The following is a 20,929-nucleotide window of genomic DNA, read 5'->3' as shown; positions in this document are numbered from 1 at the left end:
TGTCGCTGGTGACATGTTGAAGGAAAATTGCAGACTCTTATTAATGCTGCTTTCCTTTCCGTTACTGCACAGGACTGGCAAGGTTACTGTAGGAAAGTGCAGCAACTGGTGCAAGAGTATTGGACACAAGATGTAGTAATGGAAATTGTCATTGATTAAGTTCTCATGAATGCCATGCCCTCAAGCTATGATGATAATGATCATCTGGAATCAAACAGTGATGATCTTGAATCAAACACAAATGACAATATTCTTTAGTCAACATCATTTTGACAGTTCTTTCAAGCACAGTTAATTACACTTTGTAAACATTACTGTTGCATTGTGTTAAATAAATGCAATGTGCAAAAAGATCCAAAAATCAGTTCTTAACTTTCGATTGATAGTGTCATAAGTTGGACATTCATCTACTTTTCATGTTTCATTATTTGCAGTAAATAAATAACACATAAGTTATAGGTAAAACTCTCGAGCAAGGAGTATGTCAACTAATTAGGTGATTTCTGATCCAACGGAAGTGTCATCTAAGTGGGCAATATTTCTGCGAGTGCTACCTCCGATTTCATGTTACGCACAAAAAGCCGGTAGTTGTGCCAGCACTGGAGGCAGCCAATGCTGACTTCCCCCCCATCACTCCTCTCCCCTTGGCAGCTGTAATGTGGGGGCATGGGCGTTCCCGAAAGCCACTGTTCCAGTCGTCAGCTTAACGTGGACAAACAGTATGTATTTATGAGATAACACTTTCATCATATCTGGTATTTATAAATTAAACAAGAGGACACAGTGTTGATCCTTGCGGTAAACCATTATTCATCATTATTCTCTTTTTAACTTTCTCAGTAAGTGTAACTTAAGCTTTTCCTTCAGTTGGCATGCTTTTGAATAAAGTATATGTTTGCTTACATTTGATTGTCCTTGTGGGCTTGGCTAGGAATCACTCAATTCGTGCTTTATCATAGACTGAGTTGAGGTCAATAAAAATAACTATGACTTTAATTACTGATTACACTTCAATATTTTTCTTTTTAAAGTAGTTACAGTAATGAAATGACTGTTTCAGATTGTTCCTAACTTTCTATAGTTGCAGTATACATGTAATGCATTGAGAATATCTAACTTACCATGATGTTTTAATTTTTTTTTAATGACAGTGTCCACTGTTCGAAGCACCTCCACTGGAAGCATACAATTGGCCATGTGGTAGGGTGCCAGACCTGAGTGTGGATGTGCAAAAGCTTAATGCCTCCCTTGCCTTGCAGCTGACAACAATCTGTCTGGGAATGGTTACCAAACCACCAGCCACAGGTAAGTGAACACGTGAGCCTTTGACTGAGATTTTAGTTTTTTGATAAATTCTCTGAATGTTTCACATTGTGAAGGTACATGTTCAGAAATAAATTGTTATGTTTTGTTATAGTAATTGTCCTTTAATTAGTGATGTTATATGATATATCTATATATCCTGTGTCTAATGAGAATGGCTCAGTATGTATGTGTATTAGGAATGAAGCAGTCATTTTCATTTAACAAATTAGTTTTCACTATAGTTACCTCTTAGATATGCACTGATATCAGCAGATTGAGATGTAGATCGGCAGTCAGGATGCATGGGATAACCACGAGTGTGTGCCTGCTGTCATATGAAATTGCACCCTAGACCGTAACTCCAGGTGTAGGTCTAGTGTGTCTACCTTGCAGGCAGGTTGGTTGCAGGTCATCAATTGGCCTCCTCCTAACCACCACACAGCCGTGACCAGCACTGTGGCAGAACCAGCTTTCATCAGGAAACATGACAGACCTCCACGCTGTTATCCGATGAGCTCTCACTTGACATCTCAGAAGTCACAGGTGGTGTAGTGATTCGAAAATTTCTGTGTAAATTCTAGAATCACTCAGCCTTGTACTGTCTTGAACACACGATATTCTGGATATGAGTGGGATGTTAGAATCCTACCTACTGCTTGTCATATGTTTGTGTGTGCAGGTTTAAAATCAGTCGTGGGAAGAAAGTAGACGCGGCGGACGAACAGCACCAACAAGTACCTGTCAGGCAATGCATAGATGTTTTAGTGAGTGTGTAAGGAAGAACCCTGGAGTTTATATGCAGCTCTGTGCTTATTGTGTCTGACTATAGTTATTAAAACATAGACAATTAAAAAAGAACTCTTGAAAACTCTTTACGTAAGCTTGGTGTAGGCTATAACCTGATTCATGTTAAGAAAAGTTATGGTATCTAAGCCAACTTTCTTTTAACTGTAAATCAATTTATTTCTGACGTTTGGCTGTATGAGAGACTTACTGGAATTTACATATTTATGTGGAAAGTGAGAGTTTATTGTGTATGGAGGGCAAATACATCGTTAATTGACAAAAAGTAAAGTTTGTAGGTCTACCTATTTCATAAGTAGAAAGAGTCAAAAAATTCCTGTATCTAGCGTTATTCGACGGAGAAGAAGTCAAGAGGGTTTCCAGCAGCTGGCTAGCCAGTAAAGAAGAGTGTCTACAAGTTCCTAGTAAGTCACCTCATAAAGAAGTGGAAGGTGGTTTGGGGAATAAACTGATATAACCCAGATTCACACTTTAAGTCATTAGAACGTGGCGACCTGTGTGAAAGGACTGAAAAAACAGGAATTATAAGTCAGAAACGAGAGAAGAAGCGGTTACGTGTTGCCATAGCAACCAGACATAATAACACAAGGAAATTACTCTGAGAAATTAGAATATTGATTGTAAATTATAGATTGCAGCAATCTGTCGTCCTTTTTAAATTTTATTGTGCAGATCTCGATTTCGGCTAAAAGCTAGCCATTCTCAATGCACTATTATTTTCTCTCAACGCATTGAACGAAAACAGTAGTGCATTGAAAATGGCTAGCTTATTGCCAAAATCTAGATCTGCACAATAAAATTTAAAAAGAATGACTGATCACTGCAATCTATAATTTAGAAGTCAATATAACAGTCGCTGAGTGCAACAGCTTTCTGAATGGAAGGTAACTTGATGAAAATTGGAATATGTTCAAGTATGCAATGGAGCAAAATTTAAATGGAAAAACAGTGAAGAACTGAAAAATTCACAATGCTAAAACAGCCAAGAAGATTTCGATGTATTTGTCTAAGAAGAAGTATGCATAGAATGCCTCGACCAAGAAGATCCAGTGTGGAGAGTATACAGCTCTCACACACATCTCAAAGGGATGCAGTCTCGGAAACCATTATACATCCAACGCCGCTGGCACCAGCTGCTGTTCCCTTGTGCTGACTTGCCTCCACATCCACTCACCTACGCAACGTGAATTCTATGCTGGGTGAGCGTGAAAGATAACTTGATTACTTTAGTATGAAGTGGTACAAGATACTGTTGAGTGAACTTTTATTGTGTAATTATCGTATTTAAAGTTAGTTTTAAATGCTTACAAGAGCTAAAGGATTTAAAAGTATAAAAAATTTACAAGAAGTTGGGGAAACTCAGGAACCGGCTGTGGCCATGAAAATTGGCAAAGAAGAGCCTGACTGGAATGAGTTGATAAATTTAATCAAAGCTCAGACTCTTAAGTTAAACTCATTAAGTTCTCAATTAAATACCCAGGGTGAAACTTTAAATTCTCAGAGTGAAACTGTAAATATTCAAACGACAAATTTAGGTTTGTTAAACACGTCTCAAAGCAAAGAAATTAGTAATCTATGTGAAGGCATGGGTGCTTTGAAGACTGAGTTCGACGCTGTAAGTAATAAAGTAAAGGGTTTAAAAGTAGATTTAAATAACAAGTTGACAAATTCTTTGACCACTCGTATAAATCATATGTTTACTGACCTTAGTCAGAAACAGGAGGACACTTTTGAAGATTTATCAAAAAGGTTAGAACTTAACATTGAGAACAAATGTAATAATGTAGATTCCGAACTTACTGAAAAGTTAGGATCTTTTGAAAATGTGTACAATGTTAAGTATAATGATGTAAGGCAGGGGTGAATACTTTGAAAGAGAGTGTAGATAAGCAGAATGAATTAATGCGTCATTCAATCGCAAATTACAGGTGTCAATACATGGGTAGATAATATAGAAAGAAATTTCGAAGAGAAAATAGCTAACTCTAATATTATAAATGTAATTAGTTTGAAGGAACAATTTGGAGAAATTATAGATCAAAAGGTTACCGAGAGAATAACATCTGGAAACATATCGCCTATTTCTTCTTCCGAACGCAATGATACCAGGAAGGGTATGGGTGACCTGTGGAGAGAAATTAAGCTTATCCAAGATAGAGTAGAAAAAAGGGTAACTTCACCTAATGTTGTATTAACTAGTGAGCAATTTGTAACTGTTTGTTGTGTCACTGTGGTGCCAACTGCTGCTAATATTCCTGCTGCAGATGCAGTATGATGGACTGGAGCAGTACACCAAACATGATGGTCTTTCCTCTTGGTAAAGGTACTTTGCCATCTGGAGTCATGTCTTCTTGCAACTGTACATTCTTGTGGCCACCATCCGACAGCAGGTGACACCTGGATACATGACACTCCAGCAACAAGGGGCAGCATTGGGCAATATACTCGGGTGTTCTGCATGTGCGTGACGATCTCCCAGTACAAGACGGCTACTAGAGTCAACCAGCCGTTTCTCTAAAACAGTGCCCTAAAATGTAGAATATTGTAGCTTGAGAGTAAGGCAACGGAATTAGCTTTGCTTAGGAAAATAAGGCAATAATGGAGCACTATTTATGAAGGGAGGATCTTCACAGAGGATTTCATAATTTATTTCATCAACTACAAAGATCACCAGACAGATTCTTTGAAAATACATGGATGAGCATAGAGACATTGACTGTCTCATCAAGAAATTAAAAACAAATGTTTCTTACATGACTGAGAACTTTTAACAGCCGATAAATGTGGAAGTGTGATTATCTAGGGTAAATATGGAAGATTGAGAGACCTTCAGTACAAGATAAGCATGGTGTAACGGTAGCATCATATGTTAGCAGTCAGGATCATTGTTGGGACCCAGGTTCAATCCTGGCCCCAACTTACATTTTAACTGACTCTGTTACAATCCTGTCACCAAAGCTGTTTACTAAGTTTTATTTGTACTGTTTACATTGCATCTCAATGTATATTTTTAAGGTCTTGCCAAAGTACTTTATCTTTGAGTGTGTTCACACCTATCCCAGAACATCATACACATTAAATTTCAAATAAAACACTGTGAACAACCATAAACTATTACTGATATTTGATTGTTCGGAACATAATTCATCAGGAATCAGTGTTAAAGGCCAAGCGTTTCAATTAATCTGAACAGTCTGCATAGGTGAAGCATACAATTTTTTGAAAATAAAGTCAAATGTTTTGCGAAACAATTTGTCTAAAAGTAAGAAATAACACTCATGAGAGAAATATTTGTTGCGCCTCATTTTCTGTACATGATTTTGAGCATCATTCAAAAGCACATCAAATATTTCTCAGATCTGTTTTCTTTTAGACAAATCATTTCAAAAAATATTTCACTGATTTCTTTCTTTTTATATTTTCATGTTTCATTCAGAAAGCATGATCTTATTGATACTTCATTTGCTGTCCTAACTTCTTCTCGAAATTCCTAAATTTAGCACTTAATTCAAAGGAAGCCTTTTTGACAGTTAAATATCACAACAATTTATCTTCTTACACACAAGATAGCTAGACCTTGAAGACATGAACTTTTTGACTCTTTATTTACATAGCTAGCAGCAGCTGTTCATGAAATATTTGTTTTTCTCAAATTGGCAATTAATATTTCCTTAATTATCCTGATTACTTTCAAGCAATTAAATATTTTCTTTCAATATTAGACCTCACACTGGTCGCTTTGATACTCCATTTGTCCATTCCACACTGTTTATTTGGCTATGTAAATTCAGACAAATACTCATTGCGTAGTTTATAGGGAGTCTTGTTTTTGCTCTGCTTGATCGTTTCACCAAAACTATTTGTGTGTTAATCATACAACAGAATAAGTCCTTTCTGTGTGCTGTCTTTGTCAAAAAATCTCGTTTCGATATCTTGAACCATTTATGAAATATCACAATTTCTACGATCACTTGGTTCCCAAAGCACAGGAAACAATTCCTGATGCACATGAAGCAATTCGGATATATTGTGGGCGCCCCATCTGTGGATGTAACAACCAATATCTAAGAGATTATTCCTCTCTCACCTTTTAAGTACAATTTCGATATGTTGGCTACATTTCATATGCAATAATGTATGGCCTGTGCAGTCTTAAAAATTTCATGCGGTCATTTACTTAGTTTCATGCAGTACAGTTACTATGACGAATAATGAAAATAAATTCTGTCCTTCATTTAGCAATGTGTAAGATGTAGAAGAATCAAATTCTTTTGACAAATAGTTTTCTTAAAATTGGATGATAAGTATTTCATAGCAGCTAGCATGTCTGATCCGAGAAGACTCGTAGCTGTCGCTCTCATTGTCGTGCGTGCTGCAGCAAATTCAAACATCACAAGGTGTAGCAGAGGACAGGCAGCACCACGGACGTCACTCACCTAGAACCTTTCCGTAACCGTATTTGCAGTTGTATTTTGTCATCTGAAGCTGTTGCGCACTGTTGGTTGCTTCCATTGCTTACGTAGGATGTAGCCTGAGGCTCACAATTGTTACAGTATGTTTTTAAAGCAAACCTCATAATGGCACTACTAGCACCACTCTAACGCGACTTAAGCGAAATTTGTTAGATAAAAAATACTCACCAAGTGGCGGCAGAACACACAAATAAAAGACTGTTGTGACTGGCAAGCTTTTGAAGCCAGTGGCTTCTACGTCAGGCAGAAGGGTCGAAGGGGAAGGAAGAAGCGTGAAGGAAAAGGATTGGAGAGGTCTAGGAAAAGGGGTAGATTTTGAGAAAGTCACCCAGAACCACGGGTCAGGGGAGACTTGCCATATGGGATGAGAAGAAAAGCTTTCCTTCACTGTAACTACTCTTTGCTTCACTCAGTTTTAATTTCGTACATCTTTCATTGTCTTTTCCGTTTATTTTTCACCGCCCCCTCCCACCTCTGTTACATACAATGCACTTAGCTTCTCACTATTATTAACTCGAGCACGGTGTTTTAGTAGTAATCTCTGCCCTGCATATTACCCTGTCATCCACCTTTAAGCTCTCAGGTTTTCAAATCTTGTCCAATGCATTCCCCAACAGTCAGTCTTTCCTTCTCAACCCATACGGTAAGTCTCCCCTGACCCTCGGTTCTGGGTGACTTCCCCAAAATCTACCCCTTTTCCTAGACCTCACCAGTCCATTTCCTTCACCTTTCTTCTTTCCCCTTCAACCCTTCTGCCTGCAGAAGGAGCCACTGCATCCAAAAGCTTGCCAGTCACAACAGTCTTTTATTTGTGTGTTCTGCCGCAGCTTGATGAGTAGATTTTTTATCTATCCAGGTAAATAATTTTATCAATAATTGATTGTTTTCGTTGTTATATGAATCAAAATTTGAATAGACATCGTCTTTCAGATGTAGGAATATGCCTACCAACTTTCACTTATGTTCCTCAACTCCTCCTTAGCGTTCTGATATCCTTTCGTCAGTGTATATATGTTTCCCAGTGTTTCAGTCAATTTTTAATGTCTCCAAAAATAGAAATTGTCAAACTCTTCAAAATAGTGTCTCAGTGATGACACCACCCTCCCTTCCTGCACTTAATCAGACGTCTTTTACTTGTGACCCATTTCTTTATTGAATGAAGTCATTCTACAAATTGCTGTTAAAAATATTTACTGCAACTGCAGTTTTGACATTTTGTTATTATCAAGCATTGTGGGATGTTCAAGCCTACTCTACAACATATAGTTGTTACATGCTGCGGCAGTTCAGACGAGGTGTTGGAGAAGTCTGAAACCAAATACATATGGTTTTATAAATATACCCACAGTCCCACACACCATGTGAGGGACTGAGATGTTGCCATAAACGGCATCGAATGTCATTTTTTCTCGTCTAAAGTTTTCCCATCTAAAAGCTAGAAGCAGTTGATTGAATGATATTGCTCTTTTTTTTCATCTTGACATAAACCATGTAGCATGACATGGCTCATGCCCACATAGTATGTGGAACAGTGAGTATACTTATACCACCATTCATATGTGGTTTGATTGCTGTAAACTGTTTTCCAACAGGTTATAATGTTCTAGATCTGGGTTTAACCTATGACTGCTCTAGATCTGCTAACACGTGCCACTGCTGCTGTCCCCAGGTACTCTGAACGTGTTTTTGTGTGCCATTGTTCCTCCCGTCAGGTGCTTTAGAAGGTGTGTACACACGCCAACTTGCCAATACCTTTCTGCTCCCGATGTGTCGAGAGCTGCTCAGGTCTGTTTGCTCCAGACACATTAATGTGCAAGGCACCCAATGGCCGGGTAGAGTGGCCAAGTAGCTGCATTTTCTGCCCAAGTCCTCGGTAGCTTTCCAATGTTTAGTCTGTGTAGTGCATTTGCTGTTGTGATCTTATTTGTGTTGCTGTTTTCGTCTTCATTTTGGATTGAGAAAATGGTACACTGTCATGATTATATGGAGGAAGGAATTGTGGAGATTCTAATGGGAAACAACAGTGAGAGTGAAATCTTTGATAGATGACTCTTCTACAGAGTCTCGAAGTAACAGTTGTGAGCAAAGTAAATCAGCTGACCAGCATGTCCCTCTGTCTCTACAAGACATGAAAATTCTTCAGAACCTGAAGTTTTCTGGTTGTGAGAGCAAAATGTGTGGAAAAAGAGAACATTTTAGTGACACTTTTGACTGGAAGAAAAGTGATTTTCATCCATTTGTGCATGCGTTTGGCAATTCAGCTCCAGGGCACAAGTGTGGATTAGCTCAAAATACTAGCATTATGACACTTTCCCCCATATAGTTAGCAGAAGATCTGATGAAATCTTTTGCAATTGAAACCAGCAGATTTTACTGATAGACCAATGCAATTATGCTTGGTGCATTTTCATCTCTCAAGATGGAAAGAAATGGAATTTGTGGAACTCTAGTCCTTCATTGCTGTTTATCTGCCTATGGCTCATAGGAAAAAGCTGAAAATTAGTGACTGTTGGTAAAAGGACATACTCTTGAACACACTGGTATTCGGCAAAATTATGTTCAGAGACCATTTTATTTTAATTTTTTAAATGCTTCATTATAGTGAAAACTTTATCAACAATGAAGGGGACAGGTTATTCAATATTAGAAACATTAAGGGTAAAGTTCACACAACATTCCAGAGTGCGTTTCATGCATATCAGAAGCTCTGCATTGATGAAAGCCTATTGCTGTGTAAAGGATGATTATCTTTCAAACAGTGTATTTTGTCCAAAGCAGTAGATTTGGAATAAAAATACTCGTGCTGTGTGACTGTTGGACTGGTTATGTTCTGGATTTTATTGCGTTTACAGGTCTAACTGCAGAAATTGGCTTCCAGAATTTGGGGAAAGTTTGTGGCATTAGCGCAACACAGCTGAAATGAGGAGACATCCAGTTTATGTCCACTGGTATAATTCTTGCCCTGAAAAGTGTGACAAAAAGAGAAACATGGATATTGACCACCTGTAATACTATAGAAATATTTCAGACGGAAAAGACTAACAGAAAGACAGGTGTAAGAATCAAAAAACTGCAGTGTGTTACACATTATAACTAGAGTATGGGGACAGTTGACCATACTGACATACTGATATATTACTGAGTTCACTCAGATCAATGTGGAAGATGGCGAAGTGGTATAAAAAGCTATTTTTGCACTTGCTCACCTTGTGCATTTTAAATACTCGTGCTCTCCATCAGGTAGTAACAGGGCAAAAAACGTCAATAGCAGATTTTCATCTGTCTCTGGTAAGGGAAATTGTTGAAGCTTATCCCACAGAAAGGAGGAAAGTTGTCCGAGAAAAGTGCTTTGATTATGGTAATCCCCTACAATCTACTGGGAGGCATTTTCGAAATATTATTGAGAGTGAACTTCCAAAGAAGAGTATGTCAATGTTTAAATGTGCTGTTTGCTCCAAGCAGAAAGTGCTTCGAGAAATGTGCCACTGTGTTTACAGTATGACTGTAGCACATCTCCCACTGTCCAGTTTAACAGCCAGTCAGACAGTTCCTTTAATTTCAATTTACTTTTTGTGCATCAAAAATGGATGACTATCTTCAACTGAGCTTCCTCTGACACAGTGCTGTGTAAGACAATTAAAAGGCATGCATGCATGACCGCTCTATCTGGCAGCTCAGACTGCAGTCTGTTTGTTGTGCCTGTCTGCAACTCAATGTGTCATCTTTACATTGAACAGAAAACTGTTCTTTTCCTAATACTGTCAAAATTCCATTTCTTTGTTTGAAAACCAGAAAATATGCTGGCAGATTGTTATGGTGAAAGTGTACTTTTTTTTCACCATATAGAGTCATGTTACGTTCAATTTCTTACAAAGGATTTGATGTGGTGGACATCTGCAACTGAGTAACATATAAAGTAAGAATATGCGTCAGTTGTAATGAAAATTTGTTTATTAACTGCATGGCAAGTTCAGAGCATTACACAATCATCAGGTGATAATAATTAATTAAAAACAATCATATATGCATGGCAATCAGATCAGTCAGTATTGAAAATGAAGCTCATGCCATCCTATGTATAAGTGAGCTACGAGCAATCAGCGGAGCATGACACTGAGGCCAGCAAGGAACTGCTCTCAGTGTGCTCCACCTTCTCAGTGTTTTCAGATTCAATATTTGTTCTACTGTCAACTGACCTGTTTGGAACCCTCTTTGATATTTTCCCAGTTTATGATCGCCATTTTGTTATAGTCATTTAAGGTGAGTAGTGACAATGTCTGGTACATTACTGGAAGTAGTGAGATACCACAGTAGTTATTCATCTATGTATTTATGCATTTATTATGCAGATGATGAATCGAGGCTATTTTCCAGTCATCTTTTACTTCTTCTTTCTCACATATGTTTATTATTGTTTTGTGTACATTTTTGCTTCTTCATGTGCGAACTTCCACGATTTTTGCTATTATAGGATCCAGCAGGCTTATTGATTCTTAGTCGATGTTGTGTTTGAACTCTTTGCAATTCATGGGAGGTGAAGGTTCATTCTGATCTCTTGGTCCATTAGAACTAATTAGAGTAGTTGGTTTTTCACATTTTTGTTGCTAAGGTTTCATCTTTCCTTTGAATGGAAAGTTTCTATCCATGTATTGTCATTTTTATTTCTGTGATACGTGCAGGAAAAGTTTGATTGAAAGTTTTGTTCTATTTTATTATTATTATTGTTGTTGTTGTTGTTGTTGTTGTTGTTGTTGTTTCCTCAGAACAGACTAGATTGAGTGAAGGTGAAAAACTTGTCTTGTGTACTCTTCAATGTGCCAAAAACAAATTGCTTGTAATGAGTATAAAAAATTATAATACAACTCTGCAGTTTGCACAATGGTGTTCTCAGTCACGTTGTACATTACTCGTTTGCTCGGTTGCTTGCAGCCATCCTGCAGTCAACAATGCTGCCAGTCGCTCCAACGTTTGCCATCTCCTGCAGCACCGAGCGGGGTCTAACGCAGTGTCAGTGGCCGGGCAGGATGCAGGTGCTGAGGGTGCCCCCTATCACCTTCTTCCTGGACGGAGCCCACACAGCTGAAAGCATGGCTCTGTGCTCCCAGTGGTTCCGAAATGTTTCACCCAAGGAGCCAGATTAGTAAGTGAAAAGCAGTAACAAAGTTGATTAAGGCAACATTAGCAATTTACTAGTGGACAAGATAGCAAATTCGTACTCCTTGCATTATTGTTTCATACTTTCTGTTCTGTAACTCCTGTCAGGAAGACGAGCCTGAATAGGTGTAGAACAAGTAAAGTTACGTGAATAGTTAAAGATTTGAACACAAGCAGATATTTTCAAAAAAGCCAGTGCCACTTTCAGTTGCTGTTTTTATCAGACACTCCAAATAAAACATTTATGTAACTGTACTGATTTCAGAGACCACTGTAAATGTTTACACGGGGTGAATCCAAACTTCACCGACAAAATTCTGGAGGTTGTTCAGAGATATTTCCTGAATATTTTGATATATAGGATCTGCTATTACAGAGTAATTGTATCTCATTTAATTTCTTGCTCCTCATTTATCTTGATATCTGTATTGTAGTGAAAATATCTGCACAACAGTGCAAATGTCAGTTGTTTGCATTGCAGATTTTGTATGGAAACTTTCTCCATTTGATGGTGACAACGGTTATGCCCACTTCACTCTTTGCTTTCAAATTCTATTCAGTACTGCTCAGTACTGTCTTTCCATCTGTGTTAGTTGTATGTTAACAGTCATTGACAATAATAAGGATAGGTTTACTGATGAAGAGTTGCAAAAGTTGCAGTTGGGAAGTATTCTGATTCAGTTGCCGTCCCTGTGGGAACTTCTCAGTTGGGGTTGTTGTCCTCCTCTTCCATTGCATTTGGTGAACCCAGACACAAGACGCATATTGGCCAATACTTCATCAGTAAAACTACCCATACTGTTGTGTATCACTGTCAACACAACTAACACTGTCAGAAACACAAACCTGAGATAGAACTGGGCATTACTGAATGAAAACTTGTGGACAACAGCAAGTACTGTGAGTGAAAGAAACATGTTTGTTCCCAAACAAGACACACAGTGCATACTGCCAACATTTCCATGACTGTGTAAGAAATCAAATGAAATGCAATTACTTTGTGATTAGCTACCAGAGACAGCTGGTTACTTATGTGAAAATACCCGGAAAGTGTCCCTGAACAATCTCCAAAATTTTGTTTGTGGAGATTGGGTTCAACCTGTAAAAATGAAAAGTAAAATAAAAAAATATGAAAGTTAGGGTTTACTGTAATTTACAGTACTGTGTCTAAAGAGTCTGGTAAACTATAAGTACAGTTGTCAATAAGATGTATGACTTTACTCCATATTTGGAGATTTTCAGTTTTCGCCCTTATGTCTACAGGAAACGTGTTGTAGGTATTTCAATTGGAATATGGAACTCCATTCTGAGCTGTAGGTAGCCATACATAGGGTATGTAAAGATCAGCAATAGTGGAAATTCTTGGATGGAACAATAGGTAGGAAATTCCAGGATAGAACAATACACAAAATTAGGGGAAGGCAACCAGTCACCTTGAAACATCATGAGTGCCTACCCCCAGTATGAATCTTTGCAGGTAATGTTACTATACTATTAGGTTGGTGCATAAGTTTGTAGAGATTTTGTTTTGCTTAGTGTTATTTCAATTGCTAATGGGTTTATTTATCATTGTCATTTTTTATTTGTGGTTCACTGCTACTATTTGAGTTTACATTTTGACATAGTGAGTGGAGCTGTAGATGCCAGAAAATGGAGTGCTAGGTGGAGAAACCAGAACAATCTTTTGTTTGATTTCAAGAAAGGGATGCCAGCAGCGGAGGCAGCCAGAAAGATTTGCTCTATGTGTGGGGATAATATGCACAGAAATAAATGGCTCGCTTGTTTTAAGGAGACTTGTTTTGACAGTAGTGACTCTCCATATTCAGGAAGACCTGTGGGGCTTGATGGAGATCATTTAATTATTCTCAATGATCCAGGTCAGTGTAGTAGAGAACTGGAAAATGTGATAAACTGTGATCATTCCACCATTATGAACCATTTGTGTGCAGTGGGGAAGGTTCAAAAACTGGGTGCGTGGGCACCGCATGCTCAAAGCCGAAATCATGAAAATCAGAGTGTGGCCTTGTGTGTGTGTCTGCTTGCTCGTCATCACTTTGCTCGTGAACAACAGCAACTATTCCTCATTGCTGGTGATAAGAAATGGTGTCTTTATGCTAACATAAGGAAAAGAAAGGTATGGTTGAGCCTAAAAAAGCAGTAACTCCCCATACAAAGATCTGCACACATCCACAAAAGATAATGTTATGTATTTGGTGGAACAGCAGCAATGTGCTGTACAATGAATTGCTTCATCGAGGTGTAACCATCACTGTTGACATTTGCTGTCAACAACTGATACATCTTGCAGTCACAGTCGAAGAACAATGGCTAGAAACACTATGTGAAGTGATGCTGTTCTATAAAATGCCCACCCGTTTTGTGCTATATTGACAAAAAACACTATATGGGAGTTAGGTTGGGAAGTCATTCTGCACCTACCATATTTTACCTGATCTTGTGCCATCAGACTTTCACCTTTTACGCTATCTATCGAATACCCTTCAAGGAACTTCTTTCCGGATGAAAATGTGATCTGAACATAGCTCTAAGAGTTCTTCGCCACAAAACCTTATGATTTCTACCATTGTGGAATCAAAAAGTTACCCCTGCATTGGCAGGCTGTTGTAAATAGTGAAGGAGAATATGTTATTGATGACTAAAGTCTCTTGTTATGTGTATCTGTTGTGTTTATTAAACGTATGAGAAACATCACAAACTAATGCACCAACCTAACATATTGTGTGGTTTTATAAAATTTCTGTAGCTAAGTCGAGAGAGTGTTTTTGACTTCTCGCACCTTCAGCACTTATGCATTGTTGTAGGGAGCAGTTTAAAAGTGTGATATTTCCTATTTGTAGTGAGTAATTCTGTGTTAATGAATGGTGAGCAATAAACAACTTGAGTTGAAATTAAAATCTGGGCCTGGTTGTTCAATGTTGTGTTGTGTTGAGTGCAGAGTGATGTGGAACAGTGGAATAATATTTGAAGGAGAGTAAGCTGACTTTAATACTAACTCACTAGTTGCAACCGATCTTTAGTGTGGTGCATCAGAGAAACTGCAGATTTTTGTTAAATGCAAGTATAAATATAAAAACCATCCAATATGATGGTTTAACTCAGAATCTAGTGAAAAAGCGGTTTTCCATGCCAGCAGGAGATGTGGTCATTATTGTGGACACATCAAATGTCTACTGCTATGATGGAGGCTTCTATGTTCAAATGTAGGCTCCGAGAGGCATTTTTCACTTTATAGTGAAGTGTTCATGGGTTGCTGGCTTTGTCTCTCACAAGACAACTTGGGCGTTATGACAATACCTTCTTTCAAAAAAAATTTCAGCTTTGTCTGGTGGCATAGTTACTATTCTTTAATGGATTGTACACTCCTGGAAATTGAAATAAGAACACCGTGAATTCATTGTCCCAGGAAGGGGAAACTTTATTGACACATGCAGGCTGATATTCTCCCATGGAGACGATCGTAGAGATGCTGGATGTAGTCCTGTGGAACGGCTTGCCATGCCATTTCCACCTGGCGCCTCAGTTGGACCAGCGTTCGTGCTGGACGTGCAGACCGCGTGAGACGACGCTTCATCCAGTCCCAAACATGCTCAATGGGGGACAGATCCGGAGATCTTGCTGGCCAGGGTAGTTGACTTACACCTTCTAGAGCACGTTGGGTGGCACGGGATACATGTGGACGTGCATTGTCCTGTTGGAACAGCACGTTCCCTTGCCGGTCTAGGAATGGTAGAACGATGGGTTCGATGACGGTTTGGATGTACCGTGCACTATTCAGTGTCCCCTCGACGATCACCAGTGGTGTACGGCCAGTGTAGGAGATCGCTCCCCACACCATGATGCCGGGTGTTGGCCCTGTGTGCCTCGGTCGTATGCAGTCCTGATTGTGGCGCTCACCTGCACGGCGCCAAACACGCATACGACCATCATTGGCACCAAGGCAGAAGCGACTCTCATCGCTGAAGACGACACGTCTCCATTCGTCCCTCCATTCACGCCTGTCGCGACACCACTGGAGGCGGGCTGCACGATGTTGGGGCGTGAGCGGAAGACGGCCTAACGGTGTGCGGGACCGTAGCCCAGCTTCATGGAGACGGTTGCGAATGGTCCTCGCCGATACACCAGGAGCAACAGTGTCCCTAATTTGCTGGGAAGTGGCGGTGCGATCCCCTACGGCACTGCGTAGGATCCTACGGTCTTGGCGTGCATCCGTGCGTCGCTGCGGTCCGGTCCCAGGTCGACGGGCACGTGCACCTTCTGCCGACCACTGGCGACAACATCGATGTACTGTGGAGACGTCACGCCCCACGTGTTGAGCAATTCGGCAGTACGTCCACCCGGCCTCCCGCATGCCCACTATACGCCCTCGCTCAAAGTCAGTCAACTGCACATACGGTTCACGTCCACGCTGTCGCGGCATGCTACCAGTGTTAAAGACTGCGATGGAGCTCCGTATGCCACGGCAAACTGGCTGACACTGACGGCGGCGGTGCACAAATGCTGCGCAGCTAGCGCCATTCGACGGCCAACACCGCGGTTCCTGGTGTGTCTGCTGTGCCGTGCGTGTGATCATTGCTTGTACAGCCCTCTCGCAGTGTCCGGAGCAAGTATGGTGGGTCTGACACACCGGTGTCAATGTGTTCTTTTTTCCATTTCCAGGAGTGTATTTGAAAGGTTTAACATGGTTTCCTTTTACAATAATGGAAATAAATGAGATAGTGATGCCAATAAGTATAATGTGACAGTTGGGTATAAATAAGACAGAAATAAAGAACATACTCGGAATACAAGTCTTTAAAAAATAATACTAAAACTGTGAAACAATTACACCAAATTGGGCAAAAAATGACATTGATTTTGGCCAAAAAATAAAACCCTTTTTTTCTGGTCCCTATAAGTTAATATTGTGTGCCAGAATAGGACTCAAACCAGGATGCATGCCTTTCATGGGCAGTATGCTACAAATTAAGCAGCTAGCAGCTTATTTTCTGAGAAAAGCAGAGCTGTTGGTGAAGAGTCCTAGTCCAGTACACAGTTTTAACTTTTTACAAGTAGTTTAGATTGACTGTTGTGATTGTTGGCTTCTTGTAAACACCTAATTACTTAATGAAAAAAAAAACTGCTTAGCTCCAAATGGCCTTTCATTCTATATTTTTCTGAGTAATAGTATTCACCATACTCAAGAATTTTCTGGTTTATAATTTTCAATTGTGTACTTGGAAATGTTTGGCTGCATATTGAGAGGATTTATCTAGTTACGTAAAGGAAGTTTTCAATCATATTATAATGTTTATGACTGCACCATAAGGTTCATTTATGAAAGGAATAAATTAAACTGTAAGTTGTGGGGAGAGCCATGTCATGGAGAACTAGGAGACAATAAAGTTAGGGGTACTGCTGCTGTGACAGGCAATTTGTTTCTTAATGCATGTGGGTTGATGACTCGTAGGCAAGAAAGGAACCTAGTGTTCAGAGGTGTAGCGTGAATATGGCCCAGTTACTAAAGCCAACTCAGCCAGATATTTTTTTGAAAGAATGATATTTATTTAAGAGTACCAAGTAGAAGGCATAACTTGAGATCATTATTGTTAAAATACATAATAAAAGTTCATTGAAGTTTTGAAATTTATGAAATCACTGATATCTATGTCTACATACATACTCTATCAACCACTATGTGGCGGTGGGCGGAGACTATCTTGTACCACTATCAGTCGTTTCCTTTCCTGTTCCATTCATATTTAGATTGTTATTTTGAAACAGCCAAAGGCTTTCAAAAATTATGACGAGGTGCACGACTTGCTGCAGCTTCCTAGTTTTCAGTTATGTCAGGATTCAAAGTGGAATTGAAACACGAGAGGGGTGGGAGACGGTGTAGACTGTGGAGAGAGCAAACTGTACCAAATTCTCTGCCTGACAAAAAAATTGAAAATCATCCACAAGAGGAGGAGAACATCCACAAGAGGAGGAGAATCTGAAATGAAATTTCATGGATTGAGAGGGAATGTGATGTTATTGCAGGGATTACAAAATCGTGTCAAACTTACAAAGAACTTGACACTATGAGCCGATTTATCACTATGACATAGCATCCCCTCCGCCCTGGATACTGTAGCGTTGCTCTTGAGGGACGAAAATAAAAAGAATTGTTACTTTTTTTATGTCGAAAAAGTGAATATTTTGGTGGGCCACTTGGCAACAGAATCACGGATTGATTATACTATTATAATAACATACGTTGAGCATTAAATACCTGAATAAGAGCAGCATAGTGATATATATATTTGAGATCGTTCAGAAGAAACATTATCATTTCTGTGCATTTTTATAGTCGCGATGTAGTCATACCCGTATCAACACTAAGGGACCAGAAGATTTATAGACTTTAAAAGAAATGCAACACTACACAAAAAAGTTGGTTCAGAAATAATAGGAAAACGATAATGTTCCTTCTGTCTCATGCTGCGTTCGGCCCATCAGCGTGATCGTAATTTCTGGTGATGAAGTAACACAAAATAATTATAATTCAAGTAAATGAGGAGATGGAAATCATCAAGGTTAATTTACTAAAATAAGCACACTTATCTGTAACACACCTTTTTTTTTTAATGCTACATACCTTTTCATATTAAATTACAATAGATGACCATTGTGGTTAAATACTTTATACATAAGTCAAAATGTCCTCTTGATGCTGTCTGTTCGTAATCAGTTACAAGAAACTACATGTTTTCTGATTAAAAAAAATAACATTTAGCATATTCACTCAGTATTTTCACATAGAATATAAAATACAGTTGCGGAACGCAGCAAGTCCGCGTCCGCCTTTCATAGAATACAAACAGTAAAATGTGAGGCGCCAAAAGCCTCATTTGTCTTGAAACAACAGAATTCTTTTTTATACCATTAATCGATACATGTACATAGAGATTTACAGGCACCGCGCAAGAACGGCAAAGATAAAGAATAATATACTCCGTCGCTGCTATGCGATGGTTCATTTCTTTTACTTTACAATTGTTCGATAACTTTAGGCCATCAGGCATTTACTATTGAGCATATATTAATGTTTGTGAGGCGAAAATTACTAATATTACAATACATCCAAAGATTCATTTCAGTATGGTGTCATAAGGTTGTTGTATCCTCTCCTGAGGCCAGCTGGCCTAAAACTGTTGTAGTTGGTTCTTGATATTCTGGATACTGGCACTGGGGCACAGTTGACGTCCAAGGTGGTCCCTCATGTGTTCTACGGGGACATTTCTGGTGATCTTAATGGCCAGGGGAATACCTCAACATGACGCACAGTTCACAGAGGCAGGTGTCGTGTGTGGGTGAGCATTGTTCTGTTGAGAAATGGTCCATGTTATTGTAGCATGTAAGGTAATAGATGTCACAGACATTCTGTTGTGCTGTCGAGAGTTCCCTCAGTCACTACTAGCTGTGACCTGAGTCACACCATGATACAAGGAGTAACACCAAGGTGCCTCTCCAAAATGTTGGAAGAATGGGACATCTCCCCATGTTGCTGCAGTCATCCAGGGTAGTGCAGAACGCGATTCACCGCTGTACACAGTGTGATGCTGTTCATCAACAGTCCGTGCTTCCTGGTGATGGCACCATTCCAAATGCAGCTGTTTGTGTTGTAAATGGTAGTCTAAGCATGTGATGGTAATTTCATAATCCGTCTACTGCCAGTCTCCAACCAAAGGTGCAAGACGACACAGTATGTTTGTAGAGACTCCATTACTTGTTCTCAGGTGGCAAGCAGAGTTTTGAAAGGGTTATGGTGTGCTTGGGACACAATATGCCTATCCTCCCTTGTGGTCAGACGTGGTCGACCAGAACCTTGACAATCAGTATGCTTGCCGACACATTACCACATGGTCCAACGTTGGGCCACTGTTGCATCCAAATGCCCCACAAATCTATATATTGCACATTTCAACCAGCTGGCTAAAAGGAGATCCACAGTGAGGATTCTGTAAAACTCTTGTCAGAAGCTGATAATGCTGCCTCACACAAGTATGTGGCAATGTGTGTCCTTCACAGTGATCACACATCATGTAATACTATGGACATTCCTTGTATACCCTACCAGGCCTGGAAACAACACCAAACATGAACAGCACGAACACACACTGGCAACCATTCTGCCTGTCAGAGAGAATGACAGCTATATTCATTTAGATATGATGATGTGTATGTGTGTGAATTTACGCTGATGTCTAACCATGTCTTTTGGGTGCTTCACATTTTCTGTCAGGTAGTGTATTTGCAGCAGCTGGTGCAGCATAGAAGGGATAAGTGCCATATTGGTCTTCTAGTCATGCCAACAAGAGAAGTCGGGCCTGTGTTTTTTGCTTGTTGTATAGCACGTTACAAATGTAATTGCGAACTTCTATGTATTTTTTATTGTTATTGAAACTGAAATTTCCTTAAAGTTAACTTATACACATGCTGATTTATGACACCCCAGATCAGGTAATAAACAGATTCATTGAGCACCTATTCTGACAGGCAACCCTGAGCGGTGAAAGCCTCCAGGTGGCGACAGCATCGCACACTTACATTTTGCACCAGTGACTAGATGGCATTCCGTTTGCTGAAATAAACAGCAACCTTGTGCAAAGGCAAGGCTCCCTTAAGTGCTGGCTAGTGGCTGCAAAGTACAGCTAAAAAAGCATCGCTGGTGCCTGAAGTACCTTAACTGTAGAAGGAGCAGACGGACAAGTCCCAGAGTAAAAATTTCTGATTTCTTGTCAAACATGAAGAAAGGTTATATAAGTGGATTGGGAATTCTGGTGAATAAACAAATTAGTTACAAGTAAGAATTAATAAAGAGCCGTACACACTCAATTCTGTCTAAATTATGTTGAGCTTACATGTTGAACTATTGCAGCAATTGCACTACCTGCACAAGAACTATCTCCATTTTAATCTGAAAGCATTGCTGTCATTTGAATTTATTTATTTATTTCACTATTGCAATTTTGGCTGTAGAGCCATTTTCAAGGTGAGAACTGAAACCTGTAAAACATATGGGTAACTAAGTGCAAGGCATAATGTGATAACGTTTAAGGAGCAGTACTTGAGTTGTCACATTGCACTTGAGAATAGCTCTACAGGTGAAATTGTGATAGTGAAATAAATGAATAATAAAAACTTACTGTCAA

The 20,929-nt window shown here is 39.4% G+C and overlaps 1 protein-coding gene across 1 annotated transcript in view; it reads left to right on the top strand.

Moving 5' to 3' along the window:
- The window catches only part of LOC126252624 (folylpolyglutamate synthase, mitochondrial-like), a 133,688-nt gene that overhangs the window by 98,791 nt on the left and 13,968 nt on the right, over window positions 1–20,929 (top strand). The window contains exons 7-8 of the mRNA XM_049953525.1: window positions 1,152–1,305; window positions 11,511–11,721. Of these exons, the coding sequence (XP_049809482.1) occupies window positions 1,152–1,305; window positions 11,511–11,721 (365 nt within the window). The remainder of the gene's footprint in view (window positions 1–1,151; window positions 1,306–11,510; window positions 11,722–20,929) is intronic.

Source organism: Schistocerca nitens, chromosome 4, assembly GCF_023898315.1.
Source record: "Schistocerca nitens isolate TAMUIC-IGC-003100 chromosome 4, iqSchNite1.1, whole genome shotgun sequence".
Taxonomy (NCBI): Eukaryota; Metazoa; Arthropoda; class Insecta; order Orthoptera; family Acrididae; genus Schistocerca; species Schistocerca nitens.
This window is presented reverse-complemented; position numbering and strand designations above follow the sequence as displayed.